The sequence below is a fragment of the Colletotrichum fioriniae genome (assembly GCF_027942845.1).
Source record: "Colletotrichum fioriniae strain IMI 355084 chromosome Unknown scaffold_17, whole genome shotgun sequence".
Taxonomy (NCBI): Eukaryota; Fungi; Ascomycota; class Sordariomycetes; order Glomerellales; family Glomerellaceae; genus Colletotrichum; species Colletotrichum fioriniae.
In genome coordinates this window covers 572319-588380 of record NW_027076853.1, presented here as the reverse complement: position 1 = coordinate 588380, position 16062 = coordinate 572319, and the positions used below count along the sequence as shown (strand labels likewise).

General features: G+C 53.0%; 5 protein-coding genes across 5 annotated transcripts; 3 read left to right on the top strand and 2 right to left on the bottom strand.

Annotated features, from left to right (window-relative positions):
- Positions 1 to 1690: 1690 nt before the first annotated feature.
- Positions 1691 to 3990, bottom strand: N0V96_011362 (uncharacterized protein; the record flags this gene model as incomplete). Its single annotated transcript, XM_053192227.1, has 2 exons — positions 1691 to 2833; positions 2884 to 3990. The coding sequence occupies 2 exons, from the start codon at positions 3988 to 3990 to the stop codon at positions 1691 to 1693; spliced, it is 2250 nt and encodes a 749-aa protein (XP_053050391.1).
- A 1619-nt stretch (positions 3991 to 5609) lies between these two features.
- Positions 5610 to 6166, top strand: MGR2 (subunit of TIM23 translocase complex; the record flags this gene model as incomplete). Its single annotated transcript, XM_053192228.1, has 5 exons — positions 5610 to 5667; positions 5721 to 5747; positions 5803 to 5832; positions 5890 to 5980; positions 6034 to 6166. The coding sequence occupies 5 exons, from the start codon at positions 5610 to 5612 to the stop codon at positions 6164 to 6166; spliced, it is 339 nt and encodes a 112-aa protein (XP_053050392.1).
- A 982-nt stretch (positions 6167 to 7148) lies between these two features.
- Positions 7149 to 9097, top strand: N0V96_011360 (uncharacterized protein; the record flags this gene model as incomplete). The annotated part of the gene is made up of 4 exons (XM_053192229.2): positions 7149 to 7171; positions 7229 to 7415; positions 7468 to 8210; positions 8278 to 9097. The coding sequence occupies 4 exons, from the start codon at positions 7149 to 7151 to the stop codon at positions 9095 to 9097; spliced, it is 1773 nt and encodes a 590-aa protein (XP_053050393.1).
- An 89-nt stretch (positions 9098 to 9186) lies between these two features.
- N0V96_011359 (uncharacterized protein) lies at positions 9187 to 10642 on the bottom strand (the record flags this gene model as incomplete). Its single annotated transcript, XM_053192230.1, has 2 exons — positions 9187 to 10351; positions 10416 to 10642. The coding sequence occupies 2 exons, from the start codon at positions 10640 to 10642 to the stop codon at positions 9187 to 9189; spliced, it is 1392 nt and encodes a 463-aa protein (XP_053050394.1).
- Positions 10643 to 13220: 2578 nt separating this feature from the next.
- N0V96_011358 (uncharacterized protein) lies at positions 13221 to 14930 on the top strand (the record flags this gene model as incomplete). Its single annotated transcript, XM_065759254.1, has 4 exons — positions 13221 to 13901; positions 13987 to 14085; positions 14143 to 14352; positions 14415 to 14930. 4 exons carry the CDS (start codon positions 13221 to 13223, stop codon positions 14928 to 14930), a joined length of 1506 nt encoding a protein of 501 aa, XP_065612151.1.
- Positions 14931 to 16062: the final 1132 nt, after the last annotated feature.

The window sequence follows — 16062 nt, the reverse complement described above, 5'->3', positions numbered from 1 at the left end:
TGAATCTGGATTTGGCCCAGAGCGTGGAAGATGTCTGATGCGAGGGGTTTGTGTTCCTCGTCGATTGTGACGCCTGAGAGCCAGGCGTGGATGTTTTCGTGGGGGTCTGTTGATCTCTTTGGCGGTGGTGGAGGCGGACGACGAGGTTGAGCGTTGGATTTCGGCATGGAAGGGCGTGCATGTTGGTTTACGGGGTGGTCGTCTTCTTCGTAGATGAAGGAGCGTCCATGTCCATCTGCTATCCGGTCAGCAAGTTTCGAACTCAAGGTGACTCCAAGAGGGGTTTGTTCAGCCTACCAAACTGATCTGCCCAATTCATGGCGCCGAAAGAAGCCTTATCGATGACCGACTAGGCGTGCTGATTGTTCCTCAGTAGGCGGAGTTGAGTGCTTGAATCCAGAGTAGCTTAGATGAGGGGCAATAGACCCTTCGTCTTTCGGTTGTAAGTGGATCTCAACGAGCGCTTGCTTGAAAAGAAGAAGCCATTATCGTCAAGAAAGACTCCTGGACGAATCCGTAGAGATAAACTGACCAAAGTGGTTATTGACTGTTTGTTTGACACGTGCGTTGTCGGGGAGAAAGGAGCGATTATTTAAGTGGTTATGGGCACTGGAATGCTTCATTTCACGAATGTTGCTGGGTCTTGGCTGTGGCTTCATTCCGTAGCACCTCTTATCTGGAACCAGTCTGTGATAAGGCAGGTACGCATGCCTTTGGCGTAATTGCGTCTCACGTATTTGGGCAATACTCACTGATCTTCCAAGTGTGGTTCCAAGCAGACTAGCATCGTCGGCGGGTAGACTAGGCACATCGTTGCCGAAGGGAGGACGGCAGTCATCAATAGCCGTCTGACATTGAAAAGAACAGCTTTGAGATCACTGTTCACTAGGACTAGGACTGGAACTTGATCAAGTTCTCAAAACTCCAGTTCCCGAGAAGAGCACTGCAGGGAAAATCAGGGCAAGCGATTAAAAGGTCCTTGTATTCCCATCCGGCCTTGAGTACTGTATGCAAACATTAATCTCATCAATCCACCCCTGCCATACTGTCGGTAATCTACAGCCCTTCCCCTAAGATTCATGTATACTGCGTTCCTAGTCAAGAGGCCTAGAAGCCGCATGACGGGTTCATGCAAGGCACGCGGTAGACGTGCCCGCCTGCCGATCGATGACACTGCGAGTATCCTCATCGGGATGTTGCAGCGGGACACATCGTCTTTCTGCAGCAAAAAAGTTGTCATCTCGAATTTGAGTTATTCTTTTGTGCCCAGTGTAGTTAAAAGAAAAAGAAGTTCGTCGTCGTCCATCATCCCGTTTCCCATTCCTGGTTTGCCCAAGTCACAAAAAGAACACCGTGCTTGCAGCGCGATCGAAATGTCCTCGATTGAGGACCCCAGCCCGCAGAAAAGAAAATCTTAAACGCCATCTCCTACCATTTGCTTTCCTCCCAACCATCCCTATTGCCCGTAAGAATAGAGACAAAGGGAAAGAAAACGTTGTCGTCTTCGCAGTTCATACAGTAAAAGGAAAAGGTAGTAGGTACATAGGAAAGAAAAAGCGACTTGGTAGAGGTCGGTGGAAAACGAATGACCGCTTTCAATGCCAGAAACGCCATAGGTATGTGCAACGCCAACGTTGAAGTGCTTGTCTAGAGAGGAAAACCAAGATGTGCCTAGCTGCAAACGACGCCATTAATGACGGGGAGTCGGCTCGGGTTGCCAGCCGTTGATGTAAGCCATGAGGCCCATGCCAAGGATTACCACGCCAAGCATGGAAGCATAAGGAACCCCGGCCATCATGGCCTGATCCTTTGCCAGCTTGCTTGGGGGTATGCTAAGTGGCGTAATGGTGTTGGCTCGCGACAAGGTGGGCTTGTCGCCAAAGTCATCCGAGGGGGACTCTGCCTGTGCGGGAGCAGGCGTCGAGTCACCAGATCCGTTGACTTGCACAACTGAAGTTGTCTTGTCGGCAGGCCCCTCGCTCCGGCCGCGTCGTCCTCGGGAAAGAGAACGATTCTTCTCCGCAGCAGCAGCGTTTCGCCTGGCCTCCTCGTCTCTGCGAATCTGGGCAACCATCTCGGCCAAAGTTTGACGATCAGCGTCGCGCTCCGTCTCGGCCTTCTCGCATCTGTGTTTCCATGCCTCCATCTGTTGCTTCAGGTCCGTCACTTCTGACATCATTGTGTCAAGCTTGACCTGGAAGCGTGCAGCAATATCCTCAGCGCTCTCTGGCGCAGGCTCCTTGGGTAGCGGTTCAGCATCTGTCATCTCGATATCCTGGGTGTCGGCAGCATCGCGGGGCGGCTCGAAGGCCTCCTCGAGGAGAGCCTCGGTATCGTGTTCCTTGGGCGCGCCATTGGTTTCTTTCGAGGCACTGTCCTCGAGGATCTTTGCCATATCCTCGGCCAGCTCGCGTGCCTCCCGCTCCTTTCGGAGCATGTCTTCCAAATCCCTAATACGGGCTGTTTGGGTATCCATTTCCTTCTTTGCGTTATTCAAGGCTTCGGTCAACTGAATGATCTGATGCAAATTGTCTCGTCCAACGGGCGAGGTGGTGCTAGTAGTCTTTGGTCGCTCAGTGGTGCCCCGTTTCAGTGAAGGCACATCGGGCTTCTCAGGTAGCGGCTGCTGAGGAGGCGGGGCAGGAGGATCGGAAAATCTCGTCTTCGCATCGGTGCGATAGGGTAGAGCATTGCCATTGGGAAGCTGCTTCGGAGGTTCGGGGGCTTCCGGCTTCTCGAGGTCCTTTACATCATCTTTGCTCAGGAGAGCATGGACGAATTGGCCTGTCCGAGACAGATCTTGAGACTGCAATCGAGCATTGCGCATCTCGTTCTACAACCTAGTTAGCTCCGTTCAAGATGTCTAGAGAATTGGGCACTCACGTGAAGTCTCTTGACGATATGCTCCGTGGTAATGGGCGTTAACAAGAACCCACGGGCTGCTCCACCATTAGGGGCCATGCCGGCCATATTCTGGGGTGCCATCATGCGGCCATTGCTGGCCATCGATGCGTTGCTTCCAGTCCTGCCACGGTAGGGCATCGGGCTCGGCGCCGGCATCATCATGCCACCATTCGCGGGGTCCAAATCGCCAAAATTCATGTCCATAACGTTACTCGAAGGACTCATAAAGCCAGCGTGCTCGACCTTTGCGGCAACCTTATGGTGGACGACGGTCTTCTGATCCTCGCTCACGATATCGATTCCCAGCTCCAAATGATCTCCGGTCTGCAACTCGTGTGGTTCGGATTCGCGATTCTCCTGGGAGAGACGTGTGCCGTTGACAAAGGTTCCGTTGGACGATTTAACGTCACGAATATAAATCTTGCCCGTGCGATCTGCCCATATCTCGGCGTGCTGCCTTGATAGCACTTTACTATCAAAGTAGCCGTTGGTGGCAGTCGGGATTGTCTTCTGATTGGTTTGGCGACCGATACGGAGGCTTTCTGGGTAGAATGGTACTGAGATGGTTTTGCGTTCAAAGGTGCCATTGAGCGACAAGAGATAGAGCACAGGCTGCCCGCTAGGCATCGGATCGCCCATGGGCCTTGCCCCAAGTCCCTGTTGCGACATCATTTGCGGCTGACCCGGTGCCGTCTGCAGCGACGAACCGCCATTGATGCCGTTGATGGCATTCCGCATGATGGGTCTGCCGAACTCGGCTTGACCTTCTGGCTTGCCTGGCGGCCATGGTCCTTTGGGTTGTGGTCGCTTTCTCGAGGCGGTGCTGGACCAGCTCATATCAGAGTTTGTAGACGCCGGGGTGCCATTTGGTTGAGATCCATTGGTGGCAACAGTAGTAGTAGACGAGTTGGAGGAGGTAGACGAGACCGAGGAGGAAGAGTTGCTCCGCTGCAGCGTCTTCCGAGGCGCGGCGAACATGCCTCTGACGTCTTCTGGGTTCATCGAATTCAGACTTTGGCCGCCATTAACATTCCATCCCGGTCGATTGAGTTGCTGGAAGCTGGGCGGACTCGCGACGGCAGTCATGGGGAAGTCGTCGTTGGGTTCAGGTAAGGATCGTGGAGCAGTACAAGTCGTGGCAAGAGCGAGCAGGTGATGGCAGCTCGTAGGGTATCGATATTGATGGATGGTGTGGTCTAGGTGACGTCGGGGGCTCCTTCTTTGACCATTCGCACAGCAGCCCGGAGGGTATCGTAAAGATCAGTCGCCGAAAGATAACGCGGATATGTCAGATGGAGTCGATGGGGGTTCGCTGCAGAGAGAAGGAAGCAATGAGGCTGAGCTGGCAGGTTAAAAAAATAAGTCAGCGATGATGTCGCGGCAAGGATAGGGGTGGGCAGCCAATTGGCGCGACCCAGAAGCGGCCTGCGACGGGACGGAGGGTCGCAGAAAACCGGGCCAAAAAGGATCAGACAGGCAGGAGAGACATACCAGCAATGTCGAGGGAGTGGGCAAAGGGACGGTTTTCTTTGAGCACCACGGTCGACGATGGGCTCAAGCGGAAGCGTCGTCGGGGGGTCGGGTGGTCTCCGTGGGTAGGTAGGTGAGGTTGAATCTAGGATTTGGGCAAAGAGAACAGAACGTGTCGCCCCGTCTCGCTAAGCGCTTAGCGTAAGTGCGTGAGGTGAGCGCTGGCGCTGGGGGGAGATCTGTGGTGGGAGGGCCAAACAGCGTTCGGAAACACGCGCCGGAGCCGACTTGGGAGTCTGGGACATGGGCGGGCGGAAACAGCAGGGCCACAAGGCTCAGCGTCAGCGGGCGGCAGGCCGAGGGACCGGAAAATTCTCAGTCCACCACAGTTGGTTCGGTTACTGTTCAGCGTGTGAGGGTTCAGTTCAGTTCAGTTCAGCTGAGCACAGGCCCCCAAGGCTTGGGTGTTTGACTGGATTTTTCCACCATGGGCCAGTTGGGATGTGATCTTCATATGAACAAGATCGTATGGTAGCAAAGAAAGAGGAAGAGGTGTGGTAATGACAGGAAAAGAGGAGAGAAAAGAAAAAGAATAAAAAAAGGACTGGTGCTCATCCGGGTGAAGGCGGTCTGGTCTGGTCACTGTGCTGTCATCGCCTCCGGTCCAGCTGGCTGCTGTTCTTGCCTTAGCCGTGGGGATCCACCCTCACCTGCCCACCGTCACATTCCATTTGCGGTGGTCGCCTGCGCTGTTCAAAGACTCGGGGGCACGTGATATGGTCCAAGGCGAGATGTGTGGGTGCTGCACAAAGAAAGGAAAGAGAGCCAATAAGAGGGCCAGGCTGACAGAAACGGGTCTAAGGCGTTCTAGTGAGATGGCCTGTGCTTCAGGTGACCGTGACATCGCTGCTCTTTCCTTTCGCTCGACGGGAACTTCCAGGCTCGAACCTCAAAAGGTGGGGCTACCCGCTTCAGTCTTTTTGCCGAATAACTGCCGTTCCCCGGATTCGATTCGTCCAAAGCTCCAGTGGCACCCGGCTCGGAAAGGCTGACCTTCGGCCACTTGGATTGGGTGCAGCAAATTGGAAGAGCTCCTCCCAGCCCACCATCGCAAACATCACCGATTCCCATCCCACGACTGACCACCTATACAGTATTGAGCACCACCAGGAGCTCGATTGACAATCCGATACCCAACATACAGTCTTCTCTACTGTTCTATCCCTCTTCTCACAATGCCTCCCGTTCCTGCGCAACATGGCGGTGCCATGGGCCCTGGAATCGCTGACAAGAGTATGATCATCCTCTTACAACCTTTACACGAGCTTCTAGCTAAATCTCCGCAGTGAAGATGGGTGCTCTCATGGGTGGAAGTACGTCTAGACTGGCTCGACAGCCCTCTTGACCTTGTCGCTGACCAATCTCTAGCTGTTGGATCCGTCATGGGCTTCGTTTTCGGTGTGCAACTCTCCCTACTTCTCTCGCATCGCATCAACTAACCAGCTACCCCCACAGGCTCCGTTAACATCATGCGCTACGGTGCCGGCCCGAACGGCATCATGAGAACTCTGGGGCAATACATGCTTGGTTCAGGAGCAACTTTCGGGTAGGCCGAGCACCGCCTGGCCTCTAGATACACAAAGACTAACTGCCTCGCAGCTTCTTCATGTCCATCGGTAGTGTCATCCGGTCCGATGCTTCTCCCATTGCCGAGGAGGCTTTCCGAAGGGCCAACCGAAGACCCATCATCATGTACGGCCCAGGCTCCGAATACGCCAAGCGCCAGCAATAAGCTAGAGGAAACACATTTCGAAATACCCTGTACATCATCATGTAGGAGAATAGTAGGCTGTCGCAAAAGGACCGCACGATGCTACGACACCGGCATCAAATGGATATCTGTATAATACTTAGGTGTTGGGCATATCACGACTGCATGAGAAAAGTTATTGCATCTTACAGGCGAGTCTTTGCAAACGGCCAAGCCAAATCTCGGTGCCGCTACCGCTTCTCGTGTCTACCGACAACATTAGCCCGCATCAGTTGGGTTGCTGGATGGAAGGAAATCAAGCAGAGCGATGTCTAGATGCTTAAAGACATTACAAGTCAAAACGGTATCTTGTCGTCAAACGGGACCGGCCGGCGCCAGGAGACCGCATCGCGCTAGCCTGGCTTGGTTCTTACTACTCGTACCTCCTTTGATGCAGCTGGCCAAGCTGAGTTGACGTCGACTTGTTAGCATGCAGGCTTCCAATATATATGCATATGTACACAACAGTCGCCTTACACACGGACAGACACTCGGATTCCGACCCGTTCCCTTTTTCTTGCCATGTCTGCGGAGTTCCGCAAGATATTTGCTTACTCATCGTGCATACAGACTTGATGACCAGCGTCGTATCGTCCTGGCTTCATTGCATGACCCAGCCTATTCGACGCAGTAATACGCGTTGAATCAGCTATGTCTTGGTCTAGCGTCTGTACAAAGTGGCGCTGGTCTCTGGGTGATATGGATCTGCGCGCAAAGAGGACACGGAAAGCTGTTGATTGTTGATTACAATTGGCTATCCAAAAGAGGCAAGCTCTGCTGGGTTAGCTTTCGTGGTTCCTAGCTCGCAGTCTAGGTAATGGATGAATATAAGTTCACACTATCTACTCACCGATGTCTCCTCGTTTCAACTCACTTTTTCATACAATTCATCTCCAGCTCTACCATGCGCTTGAAACTTTGTCCTTATTGGACAAGCATATGGGTGAGCCTTGCTGTAAGTACCATGGCTGATACCTACGATTACATGTGAGTGACAGCTGGAGGTCTCACAAGCTCAAACACTCGATTCTAACGTGGTATTAGCATCGTCGGCGGAGGCACCGCTGGACTGACGGTCGCGGCTCGCCTCAGTGAGGATCCTCAAGTGACGGTTCTCGTCTTGGAAGCTGGTGCAGATCGCTCTGCCGACCTCAATGTTTTGGCCCCCGGACTGTTCCCCGCCATGTACGGCAACGCCGACTATGACTGGGACTACAAGACAGTTCCACAGGTACTTACTTTGATCCTCGTCCTAACAGACCGCAGTAAGCTGACACGTCCAGACATCGGCCAACGACAAAGTCGTCGCCCATATCCGCGGAAAGCAGCTGGGCGGCTCTAGCGCTATGAACTTTATGTTCTGGACGCACCCTTCCCAGCGAGACATTGACAACTGGGGCGCTCTGGGAAACGAAGGTTGGTCATGGATGGAGCTGGCCCCTTACCTTGAAAAGTCGGAATCGTTTGTGGCACCCTCGAGCCAGCAGACGAGCGATCTCCTGCTCGACTACGTTGACCCTAGCGTCCATGGTACCGCTGGGCCCATAGCCAATGAGTTCCCACAACTCTACAGCCCCTTTCTCCAAGCCTGGCCACGAACTCTTGAGAAGCTTGGGCTCGGTGTCAACGGCGATCCTCGTGATGGTGTGGCTTTGGGAGGCTATGTCAACCAACTCAATATCGACAAGGGCACGAGAAGCTACGCCGCGAACACTTATCTTGGCCCGGCACGTCAACGGGCCAACTTAAAAGTGGTCACGGACGCTTTGGTAACCAAGATTTTGCTGGAGAAGACGCGTGATGGAGTCTTGGTCAAAGGGGTGAAGTGGTCGCACGGTGGATTGGAGAAAGAAGCTGCCGCAAAGAAGGAAGTGATCGTCGCCGCCGGTTCCATTGCCTCGCCGCAGCTTCTCGAGGTCTCCGGTGTGGGAGACCACAAACTCTTGGAAAGTCACGGCGTCGAGGTTTTCGCTGTCAACCCCAATGTCGGCGAGAATCTTCAGGATCACGTTTACGTTCCCCTCGGGTGAGTTTTCATCTCTCAAATATTCGTATCTACTGTGGTTCAAGACAACGACTGATCATCATCCCAGATTCGCGGTGAAGCCCGGCGTACCTACCAACGAGGACTACACCAACGCAACCTACTTCCAAGAACAGCTCGGCCTGTACCTTCGAAATAAGACCGGGCGGCTGTCCTCTGCTGGCGCCAGCTCGGCACTGCTGTCCTTGCAGCAGATCGCCTCCACTCTAGACCTGTCTTTGCCTTCACCGAAGACCAGCCTCCCTGGCTTGGTCGAACAGCACAGGATCACCTTCCGAGACCTCAAATCCGAAGCCATTGCCCAAGAGCTGACGATCGAGGGCGGTATTTCACCCCAGTTCTCCGCCGATACGACCAAGCTCTTCTCGGCGGGGTCACCCGGCAACTTTCTCTCCATCCTAGGTGTCCTGGAGCACCCCTTTTCGAGAGGCTCAATCCACATCCAGTCCGCCGACGCAGCGGTTCACCCAATCATTGATCCACGCTACCTCTCCCATCCGCTCGACATACAGCTTTTGAAAGCAATCACGCTTCATCTGCAGACCGTCGCGCGGACACAACCGCTGAGCGACTTGCTCCAAGGTGAAGGCACCGTATTCCAGCCCGGGTACCACGAGCTCACGGCCGCAAACGTGGAAGAATGGATTAGGGGCAGTATGCAGAGTGAGTACCACCCCTGCGGCACCTGCGCCATGTTGCCTAGGTCAAAAGGTGGTGTGGTCGACGAGAGGTTCAGGGTATACGGGGTCAAGGGGCTGCGGGTGGTCGACGCCAGTATCTTCCCGCTGATTCCGAGGGCCAATATCCAGTCTGTGGTCTACGCGGTGGCGGAAAGGGCAGTTGATTTCATCAAAGAGGATGCCCTCTGAGGTGCATTATCTAAAGTATTCTATCTCGCTACCATCGTATACACACATTACATCAGTCCATTACATCCTATCTGAAGACGGTGACCCATCTAGAAAGTCAAAGCAAACATCGTCAAAGCAACTGCAGCAAAGACTCCGGCCGGGCCAGTGACGCTTCCACCGCTGACAGCAGTCGGCGTAGCAGTTGGGCTTGAAGTACCGTTCGTAGAAGTAGCGTTCGCCTTCAGACTCGCGACACCAAAGGTGAGCTGCTCGAGGTTCGTCCCGTTCCACACAGTGTAGTATCCCTTCAACAGCGGGCTGCCCAGAACCCAAATGGACGCGAGGTCGCTAATGGGCTGCACGGGGTTCAGGAAGATGGTCTGGCAGATGCCGCTGTGGCCGGGGTACTCGCCCAGGTTGAAGGCGCCCTTGGGGACCGTCATGTTGACCAGGTTGTCGCCGACGCCAAGGGTGAAAGTCAGCTCCGGATCAAGCTTCTCGACCACGTCGCAGGGGGCGCCCCAGACACCGAGCTCGTCGATCTGGGTGATGTCGGAGCTGATGGCGGCGTAAATGTCCTTGGCGGTCTGGTAATCCGGCGTCTGGAGGTACGCGGTGCCGGTGTCGACGTTGGAGACGCCGACGGGGAAGGCTTCGCCCGAGGCGTTGGAGTTGGAGACGGTCTTGCCGTTGACGTAGAAGGCGGGCTGGTCGATGAACCAGCTCCCGCCGAGGTAGGACACCGTCATGTTGAAGTCGACATTCGCAATCTCGCCCTCGTAGTAGTCCTTGTTCACGCCGCCGAGCGTGAGCTCGCCCGGCGCGCTGCCCTCGCCAGAGTTGAGGAAGAAGGAGAAGAGGGGTTCGGGGACGCCGCCGTTCTGCGCGAGGGTCCAGAACCAGGTTGAGAAGGAGGAGTTTGTCTCAGCGGAGAAGTGAGAGAACCCGGGGGGTCCGAGGCCGAAGATGCCGTCAATGTTGGGCATCTCGTTAAAGGCTTCGGCGTAGGTGTCGCAGAGAAGCCAGGTCTGGTTCGCGACGGTGAGGTTGCCGACGGTCACGGCATCAGTTACGACGGTGCCGGACGCGGCTTGCGGGACGGCGTAGGGGACGGATTTGCCGCCTGTGCCAAAAGCGGTTGTGACATTGTAGCCGGGTTGGGGGGAGAAGGTTGTGGAGGAGGAGGCGTTGAATTCTTTGGCGACGAGGCAGTTTGTGCAGGCTGTTGAGGGGAGGATCAGGTCCGTTGAGCCGGTGTCGAAGGTAACGATGCTGTGAGGTTGCGTGTATTAGTAGAGTTGCTCGTCTATTATCCCGCGGGAGTTACAAGACTTACTGCTTCTGTGGCGGTGTGCCAACGTCGACTTCACCAATCCATTGGAGGTCGAAGTTCTCAAACCAGTTGGTCAGGGAGACAGAGCCAACGGCCGCGCGCTTGCTGAGAGTCTTTGTCTTTGAGAGATTTGTACGGCGGCTCTGAAGCTTGATGTTCACCGGGTCGGCGGCCGCGGAGTGGCCCAGAGCCAGAAGGGCGACTGCCCCGGAGACTGTCTCGAATCTCATGATGATTATTTGGGGCAACGAGCTCAATTTATGGTCAAATTACTATTAAGAAGGTGTGAAGAGAGGATGAGAGATGTGCTGCTGAAGGAAACTAGAGTCGTGATCTTTTATCTCCATGAGAGGCAGACATTCTCGACTTATATATAGTACGTCGGTTGAAGTTGACCAGGCACGCGTTGGAAGCGTCAAGCACAGCTTACATTGTTTGTGGATGCTGATCCTCCAGGCACCTTTTTTGCAAGGGTTACGGCAACGCGGGTTCGGCAGAGCATGAAGACATCTCGAAACAACCTCCAAGAAAACCTCTGCTATGTCAACGTTTTTGGGACTTTGGTCGTCGAGAGACAATTAGCCCCAAGACCTCGTCATCTCACTAGCTTGAAAGAAGAATAGCCTAATGCAGCCCCCATCAATGACCCTGGCCCTGACTCTAAAGTTGTTGGTTAGAGCATACCAAAGTCCCGTTCCCACAGCAGAGGCGGCCGACCCATACCCACATGCCGCTTACACCTGAGCTTTTGGTCCAAGTTCAAGCTCGCAGTAGTATTCGTTCAGTAGCGTGGTGCCTGAAAAATGGCGGAGCCGGGCTGTGGAGGGAAGACGGCGCTCATTTTTAGGTGAGGTGGCTGTAGCCTGCGTAAGTATGGGACAGGGCTGAGCCCATGCCAGCAGGGGTCTGGACAGAAACCTACCAAAGCAGTTAGATCCCTACGAGCTTCGGACTCTTCACATTGAGCTCTCTGGACCAATAACTCACTGTTTGGGAAGATGGAGAAGGTGAAAGGTTGAGAGATGGAGGTGGGTTGTCGTCCTCTATTTCGAAGAATTTTGAGAGACTAGGATCCCACAGCACGGGAAGGCTACATGGTACCGTTTGAATTTGGGGGCGGCTTGTCTCAGCACCATGCGTTGTTGCGGCACGAGTGTTCTTTTTGCCTTGCGATCCGATAGTCTGAACTCTCAAATGACTTTGCGAAGATGGTAAGCTGACATCGTGACAAATTGAGGATGGGGTTTGGCCCTGTCAGTGTGCAGGTCTCGTGTAGTTGGACTTTGCGTGGTGGTCGCCGCAGGTCAAGAGTACGACTCCGTTGGCAGCGGTTCTTCTCACCGATTGATCATAAGGGAAACAGAGATTTCGGCTAATATTGTCGCCATAAATTCTTGCCGTTATTAATTGATTATCGTTTTGCTTGATAATGACTGCGTGGCTAGCACCTTGGTTAAGGGCCGCATTTTCGTTGAGATTTGAGCTGCACGTTCAGCGGAATTCTTAGAGGCTTGGACATGAGCTTGGCTTCAACGATCTCCTTGGCGCTGAAGCTTAAACGTGTTTGCCTTAGCCTTGTAACAAAACTTTCCTCTTTTGACGCGCAGGTACCTTCATCGGTTTCCTAGCATGACATCTTCCCGACTTAGTGGACTGCCTTATTACTGTATTGACGAAGAGCATCAGAATCAGAGCGAGGGAGCGAGATTTTCAAGCAACGTACAAAGCCTTGAGCAACCATAGAAGCTGTGAAATTGTGCGGCAGTCACAGAAGATACGAAGGCATGTGTTCCGCCCGCTTGTTCGCTGGTCTACAGACATTCTGCTAGTCATATTGAGATATCAACGCGCAAACTTGCAGCCAAATGACTATCAGGTACTACGTGTAGGACCCAACTAGAGCCTGGTGCGTTCCGAGATGCTAGTCTCGACGAGCGGGCTCGAGACCCCACGGATATGGAGCGCAACAACGGGCCGATATGGTATCCGGGAGGGGCATTGAGTGCATGGCGCATGCATCGTCCCGAGACCGGGAGCCAATGATGGGGCATATAAAATCCGGAATGTGGAGGCCCGGCAATTGTGGGACAGGAGCGGCATCCGGCCCGTAAATCATTCACCGGTGCCGACCGGTCTTCCGAAAGCATGTGCCGTAAGCGCGAGAGCTAGTCTTCGCTGAAATTCTCCAAGTAATCTCACTCTCCCTTGTGACAAAATCTCAATTGGAAAATGTTCAACGGAGCCATCTGTCACTAGTGCTTAACTACCGGGGATAATGTTCCGTATCGGCAGTGCTCCGCGGGATCGAATAAGTAATGAGATTGACACTTACATTATCTCCTTGACAATAAGAAGAGTCTAGTCGGCAAGACTCCGATGCTGAGATGCCTTGCGCAGAGAAGATGGACGGCGTTGAGGGCGCTTTTGAGGCAGCCACGGCCGAATCACGACACTGGACCCCGCGATGGCGACACACCCCACGCCAAGGGGTAGCGAATCATCAGCGCTTCGCAGCACATCATCAAGCATCGGACCCCGTTGTAACCCACACGACTCCCGAAGTGTTATCTGGGCAGTTCTCCAGTATCCTTGAGATTGTGGCCAACTTGAAACCTCCTTTAGCGTAGCGCGATGGCCAGTTTATCAGGAAGCGAGATACATAAATCAGGTACGAAATCCCCCAAAGTCGAGAACACTGCGGTTGAAACGTTGCGTCTGTTCAATTTCCCCTTTCTCGAACTCCTCTCTGTCTTCCCGTTGTAAGTTGTTGACTCTCCGGGTTTACTAGAGCTCTCACCTCTGCTCGGCATGGGGTCAGAGCAAGAATACGCGTCCGCGTCTCCCAAGGGAGTAACGGTGGACGAGTTCTCTTCAGACGGACAAAACTCTGCAGTACTCGAGAAGAAGAAAGCACCATGGTGGTCTTACATCTGGGACTACGAACCAGGTCGGTCGCAGGAGGAACGCGTATTCATCCAGAAGCTCGACGTCTTCTTGATAACAATGCTGAGTTTCGGTTACTTTATCAAAAACCTCGACCAGACGAACATCAGCAACGCGTTTGTTAGCGGAATGAAGGAGGACCTCGCAATGAACGGAAACGAGATCAATCTCATCGACACAGCATGGACCGTCGGCTACGTCGTGGGCCAGATCCCCTCGCAGATCGTCCTCACCAAAGTCCGTCCGTCCATCTGGGTGCCTTCGTGCGAGCTCCTTTGGACCGTCTTGACTTTCTGTCTGGCGGCGGCAAAGACCTCGAACCACGTCATTGCCATCCGCTTCTTCGTCGGCTTGGCAGAGTCAATCTTTTACCCAGCCGCTCACACGATCCTGGGCTCCTGGTATAAGCCCTCCGAGCTCGGCAAGCGAGCCTGCATCTTTCACGCCTCTTCGGCTGCGGCGAGCATGTTCTCGGGCTATTTGCAAGCTGGCGTCTATAAGGGCCTCAACGGCGTCCATGGGCTAGCAGGTTGGAAATGGCTATTTGTAAGCACCCCCTCGATTCCATATGGCGTGCTTTGGTGGAGAAGACTCCTACGAGACGCGTGCTGACTCGGGCTCCAACTTATAGATCATGGATGGAATAATCAGTCTGCCAATTTGCATTGCTGGATACTTCTTCCTGCCCGATCTCCCGGAGAATACACGAGCGTTCTACTTGACTGAGAATGTGAGTGAAACCAACTTCACTAATTTTGAGAAACCGCAGTTGCTCACAATCACCCAGGACCGTCAACTAGCTCGCAGGCGGATGGAGAGTGTCGGACGTGCTCCACGAACCAAATTGGGCCGTTCTGCGTTCAAGCGTATCTTTGGTCGCTGGCACGTCTACTTCCTAACCATTCTGTACATCATCTTCATCAACATTGGGCCTTCCAGCAGTGTGAATCCCTTCTCTCTCTGGCTCAAATCCAAGGGCGAATCTGTGGAGAAGATTGTAAGTTGGCTTTGCTTAGGATTGGTCTTGGGTATTACGTAGCTAACATGGATTTATTTCAGAATATCATTCCAACGGCGGCTTCAGCCATTCAATTGGTCCTCACGGTATCATTCGCCATTCTCTCCGATGCGATCCGCCATCGCGCCAGCGTCATGTCAATTTCCACCTTCCTCGGTGGCTTCGCTGCCTTGATCCTCGCCATCTGGAACGTACCAGACGGGCTAAAGTGGTTTGCGTTCCTTCTCCAGCGTGCTTCCGTACCGTACGGACCACTCAGCATGAGCTGGACCAACGAGATCTGCGGCGCCGATGCCGAGGAACGTGCTATTGTCATAGGAATCATGAACTCGCTAGGCTACGCCTTCAATGCCTGGGTGCCAATCCTGACTTATCCTCAAGTTGATTCGCCCAAATTCAAAAAGGGCTTCATCTTCTCGACTGTCGCTTTCGGTGCCCAAGCATTAATTACGGCGACAGTGGCCTTTTTATACAAGCGAGACAAGAAGAAGGAGGGAATCACGAAGAGAGATGAGGAAGGTGTTACAGCGCCTGCCTCTGTCCCTAACGCCGAATAAACTTTTGATCTTTACAAACCGGCAATAGCTTAGAAACATACCGCCAGCGCCTTCAGCTTACTTTGTCCCCTATTTGATATTGGTCCCTTTTAGTCTCCTTCAAGGTAAAGGGACTCTAGCTCACGAATACCGGCATTTTCACAACCTTAGCAAGCATCTTTGAACTCTTGAGTTTGAGCGTTTTCATCAGCATCTAGATCACTTTCCAGCCTTGATAGAAAATATTAGATATCTCAAGCCCTTCTCGAAAGCCCAATCTGGGCCAAAAAGTCTTGATAACACTAGTTGGTGTATCAACTACCTCAAAAAGTGACGAACCAAAGGTTCCGAGACTTGATCATCGGATATTTTCATAAGATGCTACGATGAAATGATACATCCCAAACCAAGGTGGTTCTAATCCACGATACGGATCGTTTTGTTTTCGGAAGTGCTCCGGACATAGTCTCATGTGCACGAGACAGAGCGACACTTCGTACCTTGGTTATGTCAAAGTCAAGAGCTTTAGTATTGCCTCTTTATATCAAGAGAGACATGTCCGGTGCAATTCGTCACTGAAGGCCCAAGCCCATTGCCTTTCTCTGATTTTTTCTTCTCAAGTTCTCATCTCTTTGTGTACTCTCTACCAGAGCAGCAGGGGTCAAGCCGGCGTTTATTTTCCGAGCTCTGTCTGCTATAGCTGTATTTGCAGAGGAGATTCCAGGTCTGGAACTTTGTATGCGGGTCACAATTCTCCACCAAATACTCATATCTCTGGTTCAACCCTATCTAATCAGTCTGCTTATCGTCTTTGATCGTCGTTGTGTTTTTGGTTCTAATAGTCGAGGAAATCTCTGTAATCCATTTTCCCAACTGTTTCATCAGAGCAAAGAGTACAACACCCTTTGGTAACTTATAATAGTTTGTTCGACTAACTGAGTAGTAGATGGGCTCCACCGCAAGCTTGGAGATACACAGGGCTTTTCATGACTATGCCATTAACCTAGGTGGGGTTACAGCCTCTTTGAGACCTTCTCAAACATGCCTCACGAACAGTGCATTGGGATAGGAACAAGACAGACTAGACAGGACTACCAAAGGGCTAAACATGTTTGAGCGATATAGAAGTAGAAAGTCTCAAATGCCCGGAACC